A 24,752-nucleotide genomic window follows, 5' to 3' on the forward strand; every position below is an offset into this window, starting at 1 on the left:
GTCAGTTGTGAGCTTATATTGCTTCCTAACCTCTCTTACTCCAAACTTCATCCTGCCCCTTTATGCCCTTGGCCTTCAAATAGCATGCTGCCCCTGAGGCCCTCTCTAGCCTCCCTGCCTTCCCACCTAAAAAGACACATTGCCTGCAATTTTTATCTATATGGCTGCCCTGGTGCAGATCTAAGAGCAGTATTCCTTTGCCTCCATTAATGACTTCTTCCTCTTTTTTTTTCCCTCTAAATGTTTCCTGCATGGTTTGTCTCCTCAGTCACTGTCCAAAGGACTCTGAGAAGCTGTAAGAATATGTAGGTGCAGACTCAAGGCCTGGCTTTCTCTCCAACATTGTGGAAAGGGTCTGTACATCACAGGGCTAATGACTTCTTCCTCTTGACCCAGAGAAGCCCACAAGGCACCTTCCAAAGCCCGTCCTGACTGTAATCCAAAGCCCCTTTCAGTTATACTCATAAATGACTTGGGGATTATCTGCTGCCTTGAATTACCTAGACTGTTGCTTCCCCCCGCCCCCATCAGACTGACTCAACCTGGACTCAAGGGAATTTAATATATTCAAGTGAACACAAACAGATATTCAGTTATATTCAAATTAATACATTCTTCCAACTCTCATACACACACAGACCAGCCATTCTGATATGGGGGGAGAGGGAAGCTGTTTACCCTATCTGTTTTGGAGACAGCAATAGCTATTCAGTTCTCAGAAATCCCTCATGTACTTTAGGGTGACCCTATCTGCAATCAATGACATCTGTATTGCCAACCTCTCAGTCTGCTCCCCTATACATATTCCCTTTTCATACCCTTCCTGGGACCACCTAAAGCAGGATTGGGGATTGAGGGAAGAAAACATCAAGATTCCAGGCCCTCCACCCCCGACACCAGAGTGGAAACTGGAGTCATTCAGGATGCAGAAGGGCCTCCTGCAGTAATCAGAATAGTTTTTAGATTCTCAGGGCAGTCATCCAGTCCAGGACAGAGTATTCTAATTCAAAACGCATGAGGGTAAGTGCTAAATTGATTCATTGCCCAGAGCTCTTCAGAAGTGAAGTTCTGGCCTTCAGCCTCAGGGTGAAGAAGACACTCTGCCTGAAAGGGCAGAGGGCCTTGCAAGCCCCTCTGTGAGCTTCCACATTCCACTCATGACATCTGTGTTTTGGCACAGTCATGCACAAGTGCACGCACGTGTGTGCACTCACACAAAGAAACACACCCTGTACCTTCCTTCCTCACTTCATTCCAGTCTCCCAGTTTCCCACAGAGACAACCTTATGCTTCCTCCTCTCTCTTTTATCTCCTCCATCCCAGTTTGTAACTTCATCCCCAACCACCCCTGACCCAGCTCCTTAAAGGAAAACAGAAACTCTCCTCTCTGCTTTGAGTGAAAGAACCATGGGAGAAGTAAAGGGTGGGCATGAGGGGCTCAACCACCATTCCTAACCTCCCTCTATAGGCAGGTTGAGAGAGGAAATCAGGGAAATGGTTTCTACCTGCCCATGATCCCTTATGCTGATGAATGGAGCTACAGGAAACCCCCCAAAGAGGGAAGTTGTTATTCCATGCTGAAAGGCAGCAAGAAATTCAGACAGAGTGCTCGCTTTGGCAGCACATCTACTAAAAGTGGAACATTAGAAACTTCCACCAAGATGGAGGCATAGGTGGAGATGCCAGGCTTTCTCACACAACCAAGTTTGGAGACAACACAGTATTAGCAACAGAAAACACAGCCAGAACACAGAAAATTGAACTTTTCGGAAGTCTGATAACAACGAAATTCTTCAGCCTGACCGGTAAGAGGGGCAAAGCCTGGAGCTGGCAGAGCAGGGTTGCACAGGAAAACTCGGTCAGACGGACTCAGGTGGGCGGATCCCAGGCGTGGGGTTGCAAAGGGCCGATCCAGTGAGCAACCTGGTGAGCGACCAGCGGACCCAGCGAGGGTGCAGGGTGGCGGGTTGACTGTGGTCGCGCATTCGTGCATTCCTGCGCAGATAGACTGGTGAGAGAGTGGGCGGTGAGACGGGACTGAGCAGGCCCCAGTGGAGGGAGGCGGCAGAGGGGGCTGCCATTTCCCCGCTCTGACCCCGCCCCCACATACAGTGTCACAACCCAGCGACCTGGGCGGCCCCACCCCGGTGAACACCTAAGGCTCCACTCCTCATACTTAACCAGTGTGAAAAGACCAAAAATGGCTCAAGAAGATCTCAAAGCACCAGAGCCCATAACTCTAAGCGACCAAGAAATAGCCAAACTTTCAGATGCACAGTTCAAAACACTGGTGATCAGGATGCTCACAGAACTGGTTGATTTTAGTCACAAATTAGAGGAACATATGAAGGCTAAACTAATTGAAATGAAGGGAATTACACAGGAAACCAATAGTGATGAAAAGGAAACTGGGACTCAAATCAAGGGAGTGAACCAAAAGAAAGAAAAAAAATGACCAAACAGGAAAATATGAAGAAACAAGAATTCAAAAAAATGAGGAGAGTATTAGGAACCTCCAGGATATCTTTAAATGGTCCAACATCCGAATTATAGGGGTACCAGAAGGGGGAAAGGAACAGCCACCAATGGAAAACTTATTTGAACAAATAATAAAGGAGAATTTCCCCAATCTGGCAAAGGAAATAGACTTCCAGGAAATCCAGGAAACTCAGAGAGTCCCAAAGAAGTTGGACCCAAGAAGGAACACACTAAGGCACATCATAATTACATTAGCCAAAATTAAAATGAAGGAGAGAATCCTAGAAGCAGCAAGAGATAAGGGGACAGTCACCTACAAAGGAGTTCCCATCAGACTGTCAGATGATTTCTCAAAAGAGACCTTACAGGCAAGAAGGGGCTGGAAAGTACAGACCTACATCCAAGATTGCTCTATCCAGCAAAACTTTCATTTAGAATGGAAGGACAGATCAATTGCTTCTCAGATAAGATCAAATTCAAGGAGTTCATCATCACCAAGCCCTTATTATATGAAATGTTAAAGGGACTTATCTAAGAAAAAGAAGATAAAAAGGATGAACAGGGAAAGGACAGCAAACTCACAGTTATTAACAACCACACCTAAAACAAAAGCAAACTAAGAGGACAGCTAGATCAGGAGTGGAAACATAGAAATGAAGATCTCATGGAGGGTTAGCAACAGGGGAGTGGGAGGAGGAGAAGGTACAGAGAATAAATAGCATAGATGGAAGGTAGAAAATGGGGGGGGAGGGCAAGAATAGTATGGGAAATATAGAATCTAAAGAACTTGAGACACATGGTCATAAACTAAAGGGGGGGAATGGTGGGGTCGGGGGGGTACAGGGTGGAGGGGAATAGAACAACTGTAATGGCATAATCAATAAAATTTTTAAAAAGTGGAACATTAGCACAGTCCCTGTGCAAGGATGACATGCATATTCCAGAAGCATGCCATATTTTTTATGAAAAAAAATGCCCCAACATCACTAGCCATCAGAGAGATGCGAATTCAAACCACAATGAGATACCACTTCATACCACTCAGAATGGCCATCATTAATAAGTCAACAAACAACAAGTGCTGGCGAGGTTGTGGAGAAAGGGGAACCCTAGTGCACTGTTGGTGGGAATGCAGATTGGTATAGCCACTGTGGAAAACAGTATGAAATTTCTTCAAACATTAAAAATGGAACTACCTTTTGACCCAGCAATTCCACTGCTAGGAATAGACCTACGAATCCAGAAACACCAATTCAAAAGACTTATGCACCCCTATGTTCATAGCAGTGCTATCTACAATGGCCAAAATTTGGGAGTAACCTAAGTGCCCATCAGTAGATGAGTAGATTCAAAAACTGTGGTAGATTTACCCAATGGAATACTACACAGCAGAAAAAAGGAAGGAATTCCTACCTTTTGAAACAGCATGGATGGAACTGGAGACTCCTCGTGCTCAAAGAAATAAGCCAGTTGGTGAAAGACAAATACTGTATGATCTCACTTATAAGTGGAATCTAATGAACAAAATTAACTACTGAGCAAAATAGAACCAGACGCATAGAATCATGGAACAGATAGCTGTAAGAAGGGAAGAAGGAGGTGGGGACTGATTGAAAGAAGATGAAGGGATTAGTCAAAGAACATATAAGAAGGACCCATAGACATGGACAACAGTGTGGGGATTGACTATGAAAAAGGGCAGTGAGGAACAAAGGCGGGAAAATTGGGACAACTGTAATAGCATAAATAAAAAATAAAAGGCTTTGGAAATGGTGGTGTTGGGTGCACAATGATGTGAATGTACTTACTGCCACTGAACCGTACACCAAAAAATGGTTAAAATTGTCAATTTTATGTCTATTTTACCACAACAAAAAAATAAAAATAAAGAATGATAAAAAGAAATTTGGACAGAACATAATGATCTTCTTGGTTTGGCTAGACACTAAAGAACAGTGATTTCCAGTCTTGTTACAATATCCCAAATGACTCCAGCCATTTCAAGGAAGGAATATAAAATTCTGAAGTTATCTTAAAAATTTTAACAGAAAAATACCACACAGAGAACTCACTTTGTTTTTGCGGGGATGGCAAGGGTCTCTCTCACATACGAAATCATGAAGAACCAAAGTTAAGAATCCCTGTTTTAGATATCACTGCTGAAAGAATCAGGAAATCTAAGGATGGAGAGAGGCTTCAATCTCCAGGAAAAGAAAGGACGGCAATATTCCCATTGCCCACATCTCCAAAGAGGAAAGACAATCTAAACTTTTCTTTCCCTCTCAACCTTTTCCTTCAAGCCCTCTTATTAGGTGTCTACTCTTCAAACATGGAAATAAAACAAACAGGGAGGGGTGGAAAACCAAAAAGAAACTTAGAACGTAATTAATTAAAAGGGAAAAACAGTAACTGAGAAAGGACAATGAAAGAAAGAAAAAGGGAGAGGCAGGCAAAAAGGGTAGAGAAGACATGGAAAGAGGGTGCATGTTCTAAGTCCTGGTCTAGAAGCCAGAGAGATGTGTCTGCACCCTGGAGAAGCAGGTAGCCCCAGCCTTACTCTCTCCAGGTAGTGTTGTAGTGTCTCCATTCCCTCTACCTATCAGCTACATACAGCGATGACTGGAATGGTAAGGCAGGAACAAGAGAAAGGTGTATGTGACAGAGGACAAAGGAACACAACCAGGTCTATGTCTCTCAGAGCTAAGCTCCCTGGTTCCTGCTATGAGTCACTGAAACGTAAAGCAGCAGAGTTATAGTGGGGCGGGGAGCCAGGGGGCACCAGGCAGCACAGGGAGGTGGTATCAGAAATAGTGTGAAGGAACAGTCCATCCCATTCTTACATGGCACAGACTAGGGCTTTGATTCACCCATCCTCCTCCCTGGGCTGCAGATCTCACTCGCCCCACCCCCACCCTTGCTGCAGACGTAGAATTTCATAAGCTGCAGTGGCTGTGGCCAATACCTCAGCTCCCCACCAGCTTCCTCAGAAGATAGCAGCAACAGGAAGGGGGAGAAAAAGGAAAGGGTGCCATAATAACCCTAAACCTCATCTCAGCAGCCCTCAATTTATCAGCAAACTCAATTCTCAGCATCTCTTTTTCTCCTCCTGGCTCAGAACCAAATGATCACGCAAGGCTTTGCTGAGAAGAGAGAGGCATGAGGCTTTCGAGCAGGCATTGCCTCTTCCCATCTGGGAGGGAGCGTCACAATATACACAGAAAGATGCACCTGTTTCCAGAGGTGGCACAGAGTATAAAGGTCTCATAAAGAGTCCCAGATTGTTGCAAAAAAGGTAATCATTTAATAGGATTGAAATTAAATGTCCAAATTGAGGTTGCTTGTGGAATTTAAAGGGGGGGTGGAAAGAACATGGAGTGGAGAGACCAGAAATGAGAAGATAAATGAAAAACACACGCCATATAGTTGACAAAAGAGAAATTAAAAAAAATACAGATACACAAATAATAAAGACAGAAGCTGAGAGGAGGGAGCCAACACCTGGAAAGCAAGATGTTACAGCTGCAGAGGGGTGGGGGAAGCAGGAAAGCAGACTTAGAGGAGGAAACAAAGACAAAGGAGCCAAGGAACTGAGGACCAGACTTCCTCTCCTGTGCCTGCAGTTTGTCCATGACTTTGACTAGGTGAGTTCACAAGGTTCCTCACTCTCATTTTCTTTCCTTCACCTCTACTGGAATAGCCCGTGTGTGTGGCTTGCTCACACACGGGTTGACTCCAGCTTTTGTCTGTCCACCCACCCGACATCACATTCAAGGTCTGAGTAGCAGCTTAGCACATCCACAGGCTGTAATGGGTTCCTCTCTGCACATGCTTATGCACAGCAGCCAACATTAAGCTCTCACCCCTCAGTTTATACTTCCTCCCAAAGGCAAAGGTTAGCTGGGGGCTCTTTGCTCTAACACGGCAATTCCAAGCTGTGTGCTCAGTGATCCAGTTAAGCACAGGCTCTCACACAGTGATCTTCCATTTTCCCCCAGCTGCCTGTGCTGCATTGATTTCACTGGCTTTGCAGCCTGTTAGTGGAGACAAAGGGAGACAGAACTGCTTGACTCCTGGCTTTTCCAGTGAGCCGGGTGGCAAGATTCCTTGGAGAAGAGTTATGAGCGATGATGAGCTCATCTGAATGAGTGCCATGCGAGCAGACCCCCTGACATAATGGAGGGAAACAAAAACAGACACAGTTGTTTAGGAGTGGGAGTACAGGTGCCAAAACCCTGGAGTCATCAGATGTGCCCTAGGCAGAGATACAGTGGCGTTGAAAGAGAACTATAAAGAGATCGAAAGGGAAGGGGCAAGCAGTCTCAGGCTTGAGTTAGGAAATAAATACCGTCCAGAAGGGTCTGGCTCTGAACTGGACCAAACTGCGCTCCTACCCTTTTTATGGGTCACAGACCATTAAACCAGCCAATCTACAGATGTCTTCATAAGACTTTACAAGATTAGACTGAAGAGACCCTATAATTCAGCAGTAAGAGAACACGAGAAGGGAGAATTAGAGAAGATGGTGGAAACAAGAGGGCTCGGCCTTCAGAGTCACATCTCAGCAGGCAGATGTCAGGGTTCTGGGATCCCTATCTTCCTCACTTCTCACTCGTTAGTTTCTGACCATCCCATTAGGACATCAGGCCTACACTACCCAGTAAATTCTCGGTTATCTACATACTTCCCCTCTCCTAATCCAACTTGCCATCTGCCCCCCACCCCCATGTGATATTGAGAGAGGAGTGTCCTTGGTATTTATGAAGCAAATCAGAAAGATAGTTCTATCACAAACTCACACACATTGAGACTTTCAGTGTGGTTTTCCACAAATTCTAATAACCAGGAACTGCCTCTTTTAGGGGTCCCTGAAAGATAATGTTTATTTTCTGAGCCATTGGGAACAGATAAGCAGGGACACCAGGAAGGCATACACCTGAACTGGTCCAGGAAGAGTAAGGAACAGAATACACGTTCTTTCCCTCAAGCTTGCGCCACCCTGTGGCTACCTCCAGAAAGTCAGAGACTAACAACCCTTAGGAAAAAAGCTCTTGTTCTCCAAAACTCACCCATCTTTGAGAAATGTATGTGTAACTGGCTAACATTCCAGGACCCAATTTAAGGAAGGAGTGAGTGTAAAACCCAGATCTTCAAACCACCACTCAGGATCCATATTTGAAAAGCAAACATTTATTAGAACCAATACAAGAGTATGAAAAGAGGGAAAAGAGGAGGGTGGGAGGGGGGAGAATGAGGTGTGCATTGGATGTCAGTTGTGGAAAACACATAAATTGCTTACTTTGGAACATTTACATTTAAAAGGCGAATGTGTGTGTATATATATGTGTGTGTGCATGATATATATATATATAACATACATAATATATGTATATATATATATATAAAATCATATCCTAAAAAATTTTAAAAATCAAAAGCAGACATGTTTGGCTAAAATAAAATCAAGACATAATACTCCCCCACAAACCAAAAAGTCCATAAAGAATTCAATTTCCCATTTTTCCACTCAGAAATCTGGCTACAAAGTGTGATTTGTTTTGCTACTCAGCATGGCAGAGTGCTGAGAAACCCAGCCTCTTGAGTCTCAAATCCCATCTTGTGGGAAGGCTGTGGGCCACCGGCAGTCAACTCCTGGCTACTTGGCAGGATGTCAGACTGTGCTCTCTCCATCCTCCAGAACTCTGCAGAACCACCTGGGGCCACCAGTGCTATGTGAACAGAGCTGAGTCCACAAAACACAGAGAACCAGAATGTGACTGCAGCAGGGGGCCAGGACCTTGTGCTTTTTCATGGGTTACACATCTGGGGCCAAGGAGAGGGAAAGGAGAAAGCCCTATGGGCAAGAGGAGCTGGGTGAGCTCCTAACTGAGATGGACAGTAAGGTTCTTGAGCCTGCACCCAGGCAAACAGAAATGGTGTCCACAGTTTTCCCAAACTGGAGGGGGGAAAAAAGGTCAGGTTCACACTGTGAGAGTTTGACAGAGGCTGAATGCAGTAAATTGGATGAAGCTTTAGAGAGTATCAATGCCCAGTTGTGAGTATTAAACATAACTCTAGAAAAAAAAACCTCTTTCCAGCGTGGCTTTTTTGATGGGGGCCAGAGGAAGCGTTTTTTTGTTTGTTTGTTTGTTTGTTTGTTTGTTTTAATTGAACCAGCTGGTTCCTGTGGGGTTATAGAAGCTTGGGTACAGATACCATGAAGGGCAGCAGTGTCCCAGCTGTCTGGGGGTTGGTTCCGGAACTGATAAGCAACAATATAAATCAAACCCACTGTCTATGCTTTGCTTGAGACAGCCCAAGTTTTCCAGGCTCATGGAGCACAGGACCTTAATCCACAACCTGCAGAGAGAAACAATCAGCAGCATCCCTGATTCATGATTCCCTAATCCAATGTTCTTGGGCCTGAAACAGCCACTCTTTGTGGATGTGAGATGTAGAAAATACTAAGTGCCTTCCCTCAAAACATCCTAACTCTGGACTATTAAGACCCCAACATTCACAAAAACACTGTCAACATCTGAACTAGCAGCTTTGATGAGGGGTGGGGGGCAGAAAACTTTCTTAGGTCACTTAGTAGTTCCAAACTTGGGGACAACTCAGTGAGAGCTAAATCCTGTATCAGGCCTAGCTTTCAGATCCAAGTATCCTCCACCGAGGACCCTAAAGTATTTTATCACCTTTGATTTACAATGCCTCACAACACCCCTGTGAGGTAGGTTAGTATTATTACCCCCATTTGACAGATGGGGAACTGAGGCATTGAAAGGAGTGACTTGCCCAAGGTCAGCCATCATGAATCCATTGAGAAGGTTGGCACATACATAGTCGGCATCCACTCAATTCTGTTCCACAACTTTTTAGAGCACACTTCGGAGCAAAAGGAAGCCAGTAAGAACACTTCACTCTGCAAACCAGATAAACTCAAATCAACCCACAAGTATTAACTGAGGGTTATTATTTATCTAGCATAATGCAAGAAACCTTGGAGAAACAAACTGCTTCTGAAAAAATGGATGTCTTGAAAATAAAAATACATTTTAAACATTAAGGTGAAGAACGAAGTCACACTGATTTCCCAAAGTTCTGTACCGAGCAACCCAAATTCCTTAATCCAGAATGAAGCAAGACCACACTCAAGCAGGAAGAACCATTTTCCCAGTAGTGGTCTTGGTAGTGCTCTGAGCTGCAGGTTGGTGGGGAAAGCCTAGCAATAGCGACAACAGAAGCAACATTCTCCGCAGACTAAACCAGGAGTATAGGAATCCCAACACCACCAACCACTCTCTGCAGCTTCTGGTCCCTCCCCAAAATTCCTAGAAGACAGCATCTTCCCAGCCTTTCTGGACTCAGCTTAACTTCAGGAGTTGTGGCATTTTCACAAGCAGTTCAAAATTAAAGATAAAAAATGGTGACTCCCCTACTTTTCATTTCGGAGAAAGGGATAAAGTATTCTCTGTAACCAGTCATAAGACTCTTGTAATACTCTTTCCTCCTACCAGAGGCGTAACGCTTAACAAAAGAGGCAAAATGAAAAACACTTTTTCTGCCTCCTTTTGATTTACAGTGGATTCTGGTAGAAATCACGTCCCTTATCCTAAAACTAGCATGGGGGCAGGGGAGAGTGGGGACTAAATCCACAGCCTGCTCTAGTTTAGAATCAAATACTAAAGCCATACCTACCCCTTTACAGCAGCCAGAGTGGCAGAATTCTACACATATCAGAAGCTCAAAGAATGATTTATCAACACACACAGTACATGTTCACCACAGATACTCTATTTCCTGGAAGGACCAACCATTCCAAGACCCACATATAAACCTTTTTTCATTGATTGCTGATCACAATGAACAAGTCCAGATGATGATAAAGTTCAAGACTGATTAAAATGGCAATGACAGACAGGTTCAGTCTGTTAGGAACTCCTCAAAGTGTGACAAACTAGCCACTGGGGCCTAGATCAACTGTGAGGGTCACACCTGCCAATGCCGGGGGACATCACACACACGAAAACCACAGAATGGTAAGATAAAAAGTTCATTGCATTCAATTTGACCTAATTTCTTGATAATAGTTCCCTATTAGATTTCCTGATTAATACCGATGGCTCTTACCTAGGCTGTGATAATTAGATTTTGATCTATTGTGACATTAATGATCACAATCAGTTGACTTTGAAATTGTCTTAATTAATGGCTCTTCCCTTGTAGGGTCTGCCTCCAGTGTAGTTCTGTCCCCTCCCCCACTGCCTTGTTTTAATTCCTTTTACTGATCTAGAGACAAATGGCATTTGGAGAATCACTTTCTTCTCATAAAACAGTTATTTTAAACTAAAAACATTTCTCTGACAGAGGAACAATATGACATTAGGTAAAATGAGAATCAGGATGAAAAGGCAAGAGAACATGCTGTCAACGAAGAGGGGAAAAAATCCATCTTAAAAAACAGCCAAAGTCAAGCATGTTAAACAGGCAATGGCAAGTTGAAGTAACTAGAAAGTCAAGATGAGGTAGTTTAAAATTCAAGAAATCCAGCGCAAGAGAAAAGAAACTAGTATTGTTTTTATGAAGCAATCTGTAAGAACCTTCACACTTTAATTTCCCAGAAGTTATTCAAATTCATGGGAATTTTGACTTCCAACAGTCATCAACTCTCAATTATCCAGGCAGACAAAAGTATCTTTTTCTTGTGGTCAGAACTAAAAAATGTCTTAAGGTCAGAATATTTCTGGGTAAGGCTAGACCAACCCCTAAATTGATCAAATCTAAAATTCCAAGGGATGTATACTCCTGGGACGGTTTCCACATAATTGAGTCAAGTCTCTGCTTAGAAATCACCATCTTGCAGTGTTGAATAAAAAACTACACTGCCCAGAATAGCTGCCAGGTGTTAACAGATGTGCCTCAAGCCTTCTTTTTAGCAAATCTCTTGTCATTTCAAAATATGTCCCTGTTTTAGGCTTGAAGCCAGCTTAATGTTACTTCCTCCAAAAGGGATGAGAAAATGAAAAAGGTTGAGCCACTCTGATTAAATGTCCATGAGGAATATGTTAGAAAACCCACAATAATATAACACATAACTGGAACTGCAACACAGGTAATACTATTCGCAAGCAGGGATTAACTACACCATTAAATACTTTGGCAAAAAGCCTAAATTAGGAAACAAAATCTTGGGTTCTCAATCCCCACTTGCCTGTTGTTCTCACTCAGTAATAGCAGCATTTCTAACTAACCATCAGTTATTTTTATTTTTTGCAATAAAGCAAGCCCTTGTTGCGGTCCATTTATGGCCAGTTAATTTAATTCATTCAAGGTCACAGGTCTTTTCCACATATGAACCAATTGTTACTCTTCTACTTTAGAGCCACAAACTAGATCAATAGCTATCTCAACCCCCAAATCAGAAATGTGTACCTATTTTATTATTAAGTCAGTTTATCCCACACCAGTATGAAAGCTCTTTAAAGTGAGGGACTGCATCTTTTTGAACTCTGTATCTCCTAGGACAGAAAATGTTGAATGAATGTTGATACAGACTAATGAGGCTGGATAAGGATGGCTCAATACAAATCTTCCACTATTAATTGGGTGGGGGTACTCAATTCTTAACATATATATTTTTTTCTGATGCAAGGCCAGTAAAGTCTCTATTTTGGAATCCATATTTTTTACAATTAGTGATAAAGCCAACATAAGACTGGAATACACTGGGTTCAGGACTTTCTTGCTATGGGGATGCTTGCTTCGTGGTCCAATTACAAAGGTGCAGACCTCAACACTGTAATTTTTACTCTACAAATCTAAACCAAAAGCATGGAGTCATGGGAGAAAAACACACTTTTCCTTTAACCTAAGTTGTAAAAAACACTTTCTACATTTTGAATCAATGACATAACCCTTTCTGGGGTTCTCATGTCATTGCAAAGTAGTATTTTAGACCCCTGAACTGAAACCCTAAGGGCAAGGACAATCATTCTCCAACCCAAACACAGATTCCTCTGTATTTTATGTGAGCTGGCCTAAACACAGATCCAACAAAAATCACAAGATGAAAATCCCAAGCACATTCCCCAAGGCTCTATAATTTGGCCTGAATATAAAGTAAATGCACAGCAGGATAGCTACAGAACAGGAATAAAAAATTAATAACTGCCCAAGCTATGAGAACAGGACCAACCCTTCATGAACAACTAAAAATAACACACAGATACGACTATAGGGGATAGCCAAGGACCATGAAAACTTCAATGTTAGGGAACACCATAGGTCCAAATGCTTCCTTGAGCAGACAAATACTGACTGCAGGAGGAAAAATAATATGGCTCTCTCCAGGTTAAAAATGGGTATTTCCATTAGGCCTGGTGTTCCTAATAGCTAATATTAATGTGAGAGTATCAGTCCAGCCCAGGACTCAGAAAAGTAGCTACAGTGACCTTAGTAGGTTCTGCTGGACAAAATTCTTATTACATTCTCTGAAAGGGGAGATCCTTGAATGCTGCTTACTAAAGAAACATTATCAAAAAGATGTTTTGAAAGGACTCGACACAGGAAAAACATACTGAGCACCTAAGATGTTAAAAGTGCTTAGCCCATGGCTACTAACTGTTTTAAGAGGAGAAAACAAGTTTCTGTTAAAAGATGCAATCTCCAAGGGCCAGGACAGCTTCTCTGAATTAACAAAAGATGGAGGAATAGGGTGGCATCTGGTTTCCTTTCTGCTGAGGGCTGAAATCAATACTGGCCTCTGGCTCCCTACATTCCTATAGAGGCACCTGTGGACAGGCAGAGAGGAAGAAAACAAATGTTTAGGTGGCACTCAGTACAAGACCTTGATTCAATAAACTGTGGACAGGAAAAGATGAATAAAGAGTAAGGTATCAAAAAGATGATGAATAGATAATACTGAGGTTATTTTGTTAAAAGAAAATCAGATTTTGATGAAGAACTTAAATATTACCTGTAACCCTGGTATCCATGTGTCCCAGGTTTCTCAGAATCACTGTCAATACAAAATAATTGTTTTGTCCACATGTTGGAATCTGGTTTTAAAAATATGGTCACTGTAGTTTACATGCCCGCTCCTCCTAGGAGACACACATCAGCAATATGGATAAGCTGTCATTTTCTCTACCTGCAAATCAAGACCCAGATTACCTCCTCAGAGGCTCTGGCCTAACTTTTGTACAATCCTTGTCTATGTTAATATCCTTGAATACTTGTCTGACAAATCTATTTCCTGACCACCCTTTCTTTCAAATGCCCATCAGATTAGTAGTAACTACCACCAAATTATCTAGCACTTGATCTAGGTCTTTAATTCCTTCAGAGAGTAAAAGAAAATGGAGGCATGGGTTATGAGTTCTTACCTAATCACATTACCATTCAGAAGAATTTAACTGGATAACTTAAACCAAAACCTTCTTTGTTCTAGTCTGTCATATCGTTGCTGCAACAGCTGTCTTTTCAACAGGGCAGTATAATTTCTCACATAATTTACACAAGCATACAGAATTTAATCAGCAGCTGAGCTGAGAAGCAATAAATGCTATGAATGGGTATATGATTTGCATATTATTCAGCTCATCTGTGGACTAGAGCAATCTGTTCATTTCCCTCATTACTCTGAATAATCTAGAAATGGCTGACTGCTCCCGATCAGCTCTGTTTTAAAAATCAAAGCAACAACAAAATAACCTTGATGGCTGGTGAACTCTAGAGTTAAGGCTATTTCAAGCATTTATCATTTCCTCAGCTTTGGGCTAGGACAAAGATGCTCAAAACCCTGCTATTTCCTTACTTTAGTCTTGATTCTCCAGACCCCACTCCTAACAGGAAAGAAGAGTAAACAGAAGTAGGACATTTCTTCGGAGACAAAGACAGGCTACGATCAGAAAAATAAACTCTCAATATAATGGCAAAACAGGAAGAAGCTAAAAAAAAAATTTTTGCTGAGTAGGGAGAGAAGGTTGTGTCAACATGCTAATGCCAGGGGCTGTTACTCTCTAAGGTGAATAGTCTTCCATGGTAAAAAAATACAGGTAAGAGTTTTAGGGTAGAAAAAGGAAGAACACTAATACTTTGGGGACTCTTGGCAAATCCAGGAGTCAACAAAGAAGACATTTATGACTATAAATGCTATGAATATTTAAAATTGACAGTGTGGCCAACGGCACCCCTCTAAGAATTCTCCATTAAAATAATGGCATGGAGGGGAAACTTGGATCCACTGAGAAGTGAAAATCAGGTTTGAAGCCTCTTTGGTTAACAGGAATGCTTTGGGAGGCCACAGAGGTTGGCAGGGTTGGAGGGTGCCTAGCACCTTGGCACAAGCAAGCACCAGGCAGTCACTCATACCTACATAAATATATAGTCCAAATGTGAGGGATGGAAGTAAATAATACATATATATCATATGTGATAAAAAAACAATTATATCCTACCCCATCATCCTCATGTACTAACAGCTAAAAAACTCCACAGTTAATAATCTTGCCATTTTATGACAGACTACACCACCTTGCAGAAGCAGAAGCAGAAGCAGAAGCAGAAGCAGAATCAGGTATTGCTAAGAAACAAAGCCAAAAGTCCTGGGGCTAAAAAAGAGTGCCTTGACAAATGTGAATGTAAAATTTCAACTCCTCCAAAGGATGGAGCTATTCTGGGAGGCTAGGTGAGGATGAACTACAGAGGGTGGCCCAGAAAACCACACCAGGAACCCTGCATTCCTGGGCAGAGCTGAATAAGGTTGGGAAAGCCCCAATTGGTAGGCAGTTGCAATTGGCTTTTTTAAAAGGTGGGCATCATCTTTTCCATCCCAACATCACAAACAAAGGCTAGCTAGTCATCAACATGTTTTAAGAACCAAAATGCATCATCGTTGTAATAAAATCCCCCAATCTAAAAAGTGACCAACCCTGAAAAGATCAAGACTCTAAGGTGGTTAAAAAGTTAAAACTTGAGGTCACAGGGGAGTAGAATAGAGAGATGAGGGCAAAGGAAAAAAATGTGGGAATTACACACAGCATGTAAATGCCTGGTCTTCACAGAGAGACACTGATCATGAATCAGACCATCAGTTATGTTACAAGAGAACCAATACCAATACTTCTCCTGTGGAGCACAGTGATAAGCACATTTTTTTATGAATATGTTTAGGACAGAAGGGGCAGGTAGAAGGGGGAGGAGGCAAGGAAGTGAATGTACTATGTACAAAGAGAAATGACAGAGACTAGCCCCTCCTTTAGCTCTTTGCTGTTTCTTTTTCTTTGTTTTCCGCATCCTCGGGATATGCATGCCACGTCAGTCTTTCTTCATAAAATGCTATCACAATCTGTGGACATTTTACATTAGCTTCTTTTGCAAGGACCAGGTCTGCTTCATCTGTGTCTTTCCTAGAGACAAAGAATAGGAAGGAGATTTAATAAGAGAAGAAATAAGAGTGGAAGTTTGTCCAAATATAGGTTTCTGTCATTATTTGGATTTAGCTAACTTGATTTCTTCTTCTGATTTCAAGTGAGAAGAACCCTACCAGTTATTTTCCTTTTTGAAAAAATCTTTATTAAATTATTGGGGTTTAGATCAATATTTTCAAGGAGAAATTTAAGTAAATAAATTAAATTATGGTAGTCTCCCCCTCATGTGTAGTTTTGCTTTTAGCGGCTTCTTACCCAAGGCCAACTGTGGTCTACAAATAGTAAATGAAAAATTCCGGAAATAAACAATTCCTAAGTTTTAAACTGTATTCTGTTCTGAGCAGCATGATGAAATTTCATGCTGTCCTGCCCAGGATGTAAATAATCCCTTTGTGTAATGTAACTATGCTATACATAAAGATATCATGAGAGAGAAAAGAGAGCTCACAGAACTCTGATTAAAGTACACCATTCTATTTTATCATTACTTATTGTTGTTAATCTCTTACTTTGTGCCTAATCTGAAAATTAAAATTTACCACAGATATATATGTATGTATGTATAAGAATAAACATAATACATATAGAATTCTGTACTACCAGCAGTTTTCAGGCATCCACTGGGAGGGTGAGGGTGGGAGGCGGGGGTGACAGTATCAGAATATATCCACCATAGAAAAGGGGAGACAACTGTATCAATGAATGTCATTTAACTACTACATCAGACACAAACGAAAATCTTCACAGCTAGAATTTAGTTGGAAAACATAGCAGGCTTAATCAAAAGGCTGAAAATTAAATTATATAAACTCTGCTCCCATAATTTTAACTTGTATGTATGAGCATGTCAGTGAACACACAATCAAACCACATTCAGCCCTACTGCTTATGCATAAACTGATCAATCCAGTTTCTGGATCATGTAAGTGAAAGCATCCTAATCTTCCTCATCTTGTAGCCTTTTAAACATTCTTTATCTTTTTGGTCAGAACTGTGGATTGGAACAGTAAGAAAACAGAAATTTAAGTCAGAAACTGTATTTATAAAAGGGAGATTATGCATAATCTAGTATTAAAATGTAATGTGGGAATTAGCTGTGTATTTTAATTATCCAAGTTACAGATGCTCTACTACAATGTATAACAAAAAAATCTAACAAGTTCCTTAACCAGGATTCCAAATCAAGAAAAAAAAATTAATCAGAATTCCACTAAAAAGGAGCAGAATAATGGCCTCATCGGACCCCCCTACAAGTCCTTGCACAACCACTCCTGTAGGCATTAATCCCTAGGGATAACATCTAGGCCTCAATTGTGTTTCAGCTCCAGGCCCAGAAAAATAGCAAAACCAGACAAGGGATGCCATGACTGACATCAGGACCAGCTGCAATGACTAATGAAACCCTACCCTGGTGCTAACCTATCAGTCAAGACTACAGCCCTTAAAAGGACATGCCTGGAAATCTGATATTCTATTGAAATCCTTCCCTGGGACTCCCCATAAAATCCCCCTTAAAACGCTTGAGGATGGAGAACCCAGCCAGCTCTCCCTCTTGCACCTTTCCTCCGAGGCCCCAAAGCATGTTACCTTAACCTTTCTCTCTCTTAAGCTCCAGAGGCATTTCTTTTGCCTCTATAAATTGTCTCCTGAGCACATTTCTTCTACCGGTAACTTCTACCTCTGTGACTTTATAAACAAACTTTCTTTTACAGTTTGAAAAAAATATTCCACTGAAATGTGAGCAAAGACAACTATCTCCTTGTTTAGAGAACTGAGATGTTTAATTCATAGAGATAAGTATTATGAGTGAGAATAGAAGGGGAAAAACCCAGTTTAGAGAAGATACTCAAATCTGGATTGTGATGGAAAAAGCTAGTTAATCATAAGTAACTATAAATCATATGTAACGCATATATAATCATGAGACTATAAATCATAAGTAACACATACAATTGAGTGGGAAAAGCAGTCAGTACAACTCATTTCTGCAAGTGTATAGTGATTCTTCAAAAATAGGCTTTTGGGTTAATTTACCAGCAAAATTTTGATCAAATAAAATGTTAAACCTTTTGATTATACAATATTTAAGGTAATTAGCTTCCTTAGTGGCACCATAGCATGAACCCTCTATTTAGACACCAAACATAAATCATTAAGCTCAGAATACATGAATACCAGAGGCAAGGGGGGTCAGACTATAAATCACCCTGTCTTTTAGAAACCAAGTTGAGGGGAAGTAACTACACTCTCCTCTAAGAGCCATTCCCTCTACTGGATGAAATAACTTGTGCTTTGGCCAGTATTATTCTTAATGCTTTTTGTTCAGATTATTTTTCTCTTTTAGACATTATTCAGTGGTCTTGGTCCTCAGTTGATGGCAATAAACCTTAAGCAACTCCTATCCCATGGCCACATGCTCATGGTAAGTGATTGGTAAATGATTCAGAACTGTGTAAAAAAGTGGGTAGCTCATGTTTATACATTACCTACCTCAAATCTACCTTTTTCTGATAGCTGGACTAATATCATATAATTTGGCTTAATACCAAGGCTTGAGAGTATCTTGAACTCATTCCACACCATAATTCCTATTTAATACCAACAGCTGGTGTCAGTTAAATATCCTTGACAATCAAACAAAATTCTTGGTTAGGGAATAGTCTTTCTCCCTATCTTCCATACAAACTCAAGTCACTGGTCAAAAAACCCCACAATTATAAACTAAAACCCGATCTCTCTCACCATTTCATTAGGAACATTAAATCACCACAGGAATCTGTCGCCCCAATGATCTTTTCTGGTTCCAGTCCTCTCTCAAAGCCCCGAGCAATATCATTGCTTTGCTACAAAGAGAAGATGAAGAAAATGTTAAAAAACACCCCTCTCAGCTTGAAAAAGCATAATCTAATTTAGTATCACCTGATATCATTTTTTAAAAAGTTTATATATTTTTAAAGAGAAAAAAGGAGGGAAAGAAACATCAATCAGCTGCCACTTAGCACATGCCCCAATGAAGTTAACAGGCCCACAACCTGGGCATGTGCCCTGACCAGGAATCAAGCCAGTGACCTGTCACTTTGCAGGAGGATGCCCAAAACCAACTGACCTACACTGGTCAGGACTCACCTGACAACCATTTTTGTCACAATTCATAAAGTTCTTAAAACTTAAAAAAATACAACATTACATCACCCAGTGACAGTGATGCCAAAAAATACGTTTGCAAGAAGATGTAGTTATCCTTCCAATATTCCTTCAAGATTAAGAGTGGCCCCTAAAAGTCTCTACTATCCATTAAAATATTCTGGAGCCACCATCTGGGAACTCCTCTAATCCAATCTCCTTAATGATATAAATTGATTAGCCTTAAATGGCTTCAGAAATGACAAACGACTCCATGTTTACCCAAACTAAAACCTTTTCACATTATACATTTCTCCACCCTTCTCAATCTTTCTTTTTTCAGACTTTTAGTTTACCTTAACACTGACAAATATTTTAATACTTCTTTTCACACAGTCATCCATATATATAAAAAAACAGAAGTAACAATCATTAAGGAAGTACCATAAAAAAAAATTTCTTTAAGAGTTCACATACTGCAATCACCCACGCATTTGGAGATGAGACCCTGGTCTGTGAGACCCTATCTGCTCCGGATGTGGATGAGTCACTGGGATTTGAGAACAGAATTGGACAGTGATTTAAAACAAACTGATTATTCTCTAAGGAAGTACTCAAATTTGGTCAGAATGCAATCATGTAGTCTAGGTAAGGAGTACAAGGTCTGATTCAAGTGCGATGGCACTGGTGAGAACAAAATGGCAAAATTTTATACTAAGCAGGTAATTTTAAAGATTTCACTTATTTACTTTTAGACAGAGGTAAAGGGAAGGAGAAAGAGAGGGAGAGAAACCTATCCATCAGTTGCCTTTCACTTGTCCCTCCCAGGGACCTGGCCAGCAACCCAGTAATGTGCCCTGACTGGGAAACAAACTGGTGACCTTTTGGTTTGCAGGCTGGCACTCAAATCCACTGAGCCAACAGCCACGGCAAAAGAAGATAATTTTTTAAGTTAATGTATTTTTAAAAGATTTTATTTATTTATTTTTAGAGAGGGGAAGGGAGGGAGAAAGAGAGGGAGAGAAACATCAATGTACGGTTGCCTCTTGCACACCCCACACAGGGGACCTGGCCTACAACCTAGGCATGTACCCTAGACTGGAAATCAAACCAGGGACCCTTTGATTCAGAGGCTGGCACTCAATCCGCTGAGACACACCAGCCAGGGAAAAGCATGTAATTTAAAAAATCTTATTATGGAAGATAAAGACTTTGCAAATGAACTAATATCTGATGTTTGATTTTCATAATAAAGTCTCTGATCTGACTTTCACCTTGCTTTCTTCTGAGAAAAACATTCAGGGTCCAGGTGCTCCCCAAAGATACCAGAACGCACACTGGGAGGAAATTTCATGCATAGACCAGATGAGATACTGACTGGAAAACATAGCCTCTTTTGGGGGCCCTTAAGTAGAGGAGGTTCCCAGATGTGCACACAGCTGCTCACAGCTGGAATGCTGGCACATGAACTGAGTTGTAAATCATAGCTAGCGGCTGAAAACAGGTTTGTCACATAAGGAGGGAAGGGAAGAAAAATGTTCAAGTTGCTGAAAAGGAGATGAGGTGAGGAAAATGCTAAAATCATCACACAAGCAGTAATCTTAAATCAGGCATAATGCCAACTAACAAGTTTTTTCTTTGGTGGTCTTAAAAAAAAGGCAACCCCCTCCTGGACCTTTAAAACATACAATCACCTATCTTCCAGCTTAGCTGCCTAGCTGACAGCCACCAGCACTGTTGAGAATGCTGTCAGAGGCCGCAGATGAACATTACAATGTAAGAGGCATGTGGGGGCTGTTTTTCAAGGTCAGCAGCATAGAACCTGGCCCAGGAACAAAACTCTCTGCACTGGCCAGTGGCTTTAAGCCAGACTGCTCCTTTTTAATAGGACAAAAACCTTAGGTTGAGGAAGGACCCACTGTGTCATAAATGGCTAGTTAAAAACCTCACAGTGTTATTTTTTGGTCTCTTTACTTAGCTGGAAAAGTAATCAAATGATAAAAGACTCCGAAGGACTAAAAAAAATTAAATTGTACACCTAAAACATATATAATGTTATTAGCCAATGTTACCCCAATAAATTTAAAAAAGAAAAGAATGAACTTAACCTTAGCTCCTTTGAAAAGGGAAGGCATTCTCAAATTATTTATTAGTGCTGGTTTGATTCCCAGTCAGGGCACATGCCTGGGTTGTGGGCCAGGTCCCCAGTAGGGGGCACACAAGAGGCAACTACACACTAATATTTCTCTCCCTTTCTTTCTCCCTCCCTACCCCTCTAAAAATCAAAAAATATTTTTAAAAATAAAATTAATGAGGGAAACAAGGAGATAGACACAAACCCAGACACAATTCACTTGCAGCCTCCAATCTTTCACTCTTATTGCAATCCTTTTGGGAAAACTGGTCTTCCATTTTCTCTCCTATGGAGACGAGGAATCATTTATATATGTCTTTATAAAATACTGATGCATAGGTCCAACCCACAGAAATCTGAATATAACTGGTCTGGGGCATATTTTGAGTGCTGAAGGTTTTTTAAACTGCCCCCCTCCACCCTACCCCTGTGGTTCTAATGTGCAGCCAAAGCTGAGAACCAATGCTCTAGAAAAATGGGTATCCAAGCAGAATGAAGATAAATAGGAATGCTTATGACAGTTATGCTAGAAGATTCAGATGCAGAATTATGCTTTTATTTCATTAAACTTTAAGGGTACAATACATCCTTCACCACAAAAGGCTTCACAACCTTGAATAAAGGAAAGGAGTGGAAGCTGGAAGGGGGTGTATATTTGTATGTACGTAAGTGTACAGATGGAAAAGATAATAGATGAAGAGAGGCAATAATGCCCTGGCCTAGTAGCTCAGTTGTGTAGAGTATCATTCTGATATGCCAAGATCGCAGGTTCAATCCCCAGTCAGGGCACATACAAGAATCAACCAACGAATGCATAAATAAATGGACCACAAATCAATGTTCTCTGTCTCTGTCTCCGTCAAATCATTAAATAGCCCTGACTGGTGTGGTTCAGTGGATTGGGCATCATCCTATAAACCGAAAGATCAATTCAATCCCTGGTCAGGGCACATGCCTGGGTTTTGGGCCAGATCCCCAGTAAGGGGTATATGAGAGGCAACCACACATTGATGTTTCTCACCCTCTCTCCCTCCCTGAATCTCTCTCTAAAACTAAATAAGTAAAATCTTTTAAAAAATAAATTAAAAAATAAAATCAGTAAAAAAAATTTTTTAAAGAGGAGATAAGTGCTTATGCTAGTTACTTGAGACCTAAAGATCAGAAGGACTAAAGCAACTGAATCAAACCAAAATTTCAGACGTTCCAAACTGAATAAGATTTAAAAAGATGAAATTGATTTATGTAAAGTACATTTTAAAAAGATCAAAAGAGGATATACATGCTCACTGAATTGTATACTTTAAAATGGTTAGTTATGTTATGTGAATTTCACCTGAATGAAAAAAAGAAAGAATATAAAGGATTGAAAATAAGGGCTGTGCTTGCTTCAGCAGCATATACACTGAAACTGGGTGACAAATTCATTGCTTCATGTTAAAAAAGAAAAAGAAAGTAAGTGCTATCTTTGGAACAAGAAGAAAAAAGCAGCAAAGTGATAATATTTTAAGCCCTTTTGTATTATTAAAAAAATTTCACCAAAGACCCTTCTTCTCTATGATAGCTTAGCCTTCTACTTTGGAGAAGATAAAGAGTGGCTGAATGTTTTACAGGGATTTAATTTTGGCACCTTATCACAACTCAGTATATATGTATTACATTTCTCATTCAGCCAGGAGGGGGCACTGTAGTTAATTAACATACCGTACCTCCCTGGAAGTTCTTTTGTTCAACAATTTTACCTTGTGGGCCATCCTTAGAACAGAAATAAACAAAATCAGGTATTTTGGGGAGAGATGTGGAGATTGAGGTGACAAAAGAATAGTATGTGGAAAAAAGGAGAAAGCTTACCTCTCTCTTTTTTTTAGATTTGATATCATCAGCACTGTTTGAGAAACTGGATTTCCTCTTGTTACTTTCTGATTTTTCCCTGGGTTTGTTATTTTCACCCTCCTTCATCTTCTTATACTTCTTCATAAACTCAGAAATTAGCTCAGGGCAATCCAAATTTTTCTCAGGTTCCCAAGTATTGTGCTCCCTGGGCAAGGAGAACAGAGAAAATGGAAACAGTAAGGTGGGGGAAAATCCGATGCCTTAGTTTAAAGAGGATAAGTATGAAAAATTAAGAAAGAAACCCTACACTTAAGGAGATAAAAATTTGATCCTAGGAATTTATCCAAAAACTTTGCTTAATATATCTGTAAAAAATTAGCATTTTAATAGCCAAAAGACAATTTAAATATCCATGAACTGATGACTGGGTAAACAAAATGTGGTATATCCTTACAATGAACTATACTATTCAGCAACAAAAAACCCACAATACTAATTAATACATGCTACAACATGGAAAAACTCAAAAACATTATTTATTCAAAACAAATGAAACCAGATACAAAAGACTATATATTGTCTGATTCCATTTATATGAAATGTCTAGGAAAGACAACTTTAGAAACAGATGAATGGCTTCCTGATAAGGGGGCTGGGTGTTGGGATTAACCTCATATGGGCTCACAGAAATTTGGGGAAGTTATAGAAATGTTCTAAAACTACAGTGTGGAAATGGTTGCACAACTCAGTTGGCTGAAGCACCATCCCATACACCACAAGATTACAGGTTCGAGCCCCAGTCAGGGTTCATGTGGGAGGAAACCAATCAATGTTTCTCTCTCACGCTGATGTTTCTCTCAAATCAATAAACATATCCTCAGACGAGGATAAAAAAAATAATTGAATTTTACACTTTCAATGAATGATATTTATGGGTTGTAAACTATTCTTCGATAAAACTCAAATATTAATTCTTCAAAAATGGCAAAATAATGATTTTATACATATAATCATCTATACAAATCATGAGAAGACACTAATAAATCATATGCCCTCCCCCCATTAAATGTTACTTATATTTAGGAGAAATATCAACAAAAGTTTGGAGGATTAGAAATAGTTATTTAGAAAAAAAGCAGTAAAGGCTTAAACCGTTAGAATATAGACAAACCATACGGAGAAGACTCAGAAGTGGAAACTGTAGTACATTAACTCAATGGTCTGGATTCAAGCCTACTGTCACTAGGTAGTCAAAAACACACTGTTACATTAATAAGTAAAATAAAAAACAACCCCCAAACTACATAGTTGGGTCTAATTAAACCTAGATCAAGGGAGTCCTATTATGAGGTTAACAAATAGTTGGTATTCACAGTTGTTCTCTGTATTCCTGGCATGGATTTTAAAAAACCAAACCCTCAACTCCATCATAAAGCTTATGAAATCAAATAAGAAATGTACCTATATGAGAAAAACTAAACCAGACATCTTCTTCATTCCTAGCCAGTGACAAATGTTCTTCTGGTTCCATATAAGGACTAATTTATATTAAAATACACCTATAGCCCTAGCTGGAGTGGCTTAGTGGACTGAGCACTGGCCTGTGAACCAAAGGGTTGCTGGCTCAGTTTCCGGTCAGGGTACACAACTGGGTTGGGGGCCAGGTCCCCAGTAGGGGTTACACAAGAGGCAATCACCCATTGATGTTTCTCTCCCTCTCTTTCTCCCTATCTTCCCCTCTGTCTAAAAAATAAATA

General features: G+C 40.6%; 1 protein-coding gene, 1 non-coding gene and 1 pseudogene across 2 annotated transcripts in view; 1 reads left to right on the forward strand and 2 right to left on the reverse strand.

Moving 5' to 3' along the window:
* Positions 1 to 238: 238 nt before the first annotated feature.
* LOC119043550 (small nucleolar RNA SNORA73 family) lies at positions 239 to 432 on the reverse strand. The gene has a single exon (XR_005081438.2). It is a non-coding gene; the product is annotated as a small nucleolar RNA SNORA73 family (small nucleolar RNA).
* A 2,908-nt stretch (positions 433 to 3,340) lies between these two features.
* Positions 3,341 to 3,439, forward strand: LOC119043549 (uncharacterized; annotated as a pseudogene).
* A 4,204-nt stretch (positions 3,440 to 7,643) lies between these two features.
* Positions 7,644 to 24,752, reverse strand: part of CBX5 (chromobox 5) — a 39,135-nt gene continuing 22,026 nt past the window's right edge. The window contains exons 3-5 of the mRNA XM_037137600.2: positions 23,014 to 23,200; positions 18,651 to 18,751; positions 7,644 to 15,887 (exon numbers count right to left, since the gene is read on the reverse strand). Coding sequence (XP_036993495.1) covers positions 15,737 to 15,887; positions 18,651 to 18,751; positions 23,014 to 23,200 — 439 coding nt within the window. The 3' untranslated portion in view covers positions 7,644 to 15,736. The remainder of the gene's footprint in view (positions 15,888 to 18,650; positions 18,752 to 23,013; positions 23,201 to 24,752) is intronic.

The sequence above is a fragment of the Artibeus jamaicensis genome, unplaced genomic scaffold (genome assembly GCF_021234435.1).
Source record: "Artibeus jamaicensis isolate MK-2021 breed Jamaican fruit bat unplaced genomic scaffold, CSHL_Jam_final contig_233, whole genome shotgun sequence".
Taxonomy (NCBI): domain Eukaryota; kingdom Metazoa; phylum Chordata; class Mammalia; order Chiroptera; family Phyllostomidae; genus Artibeus; species Artibeus jamaicensis.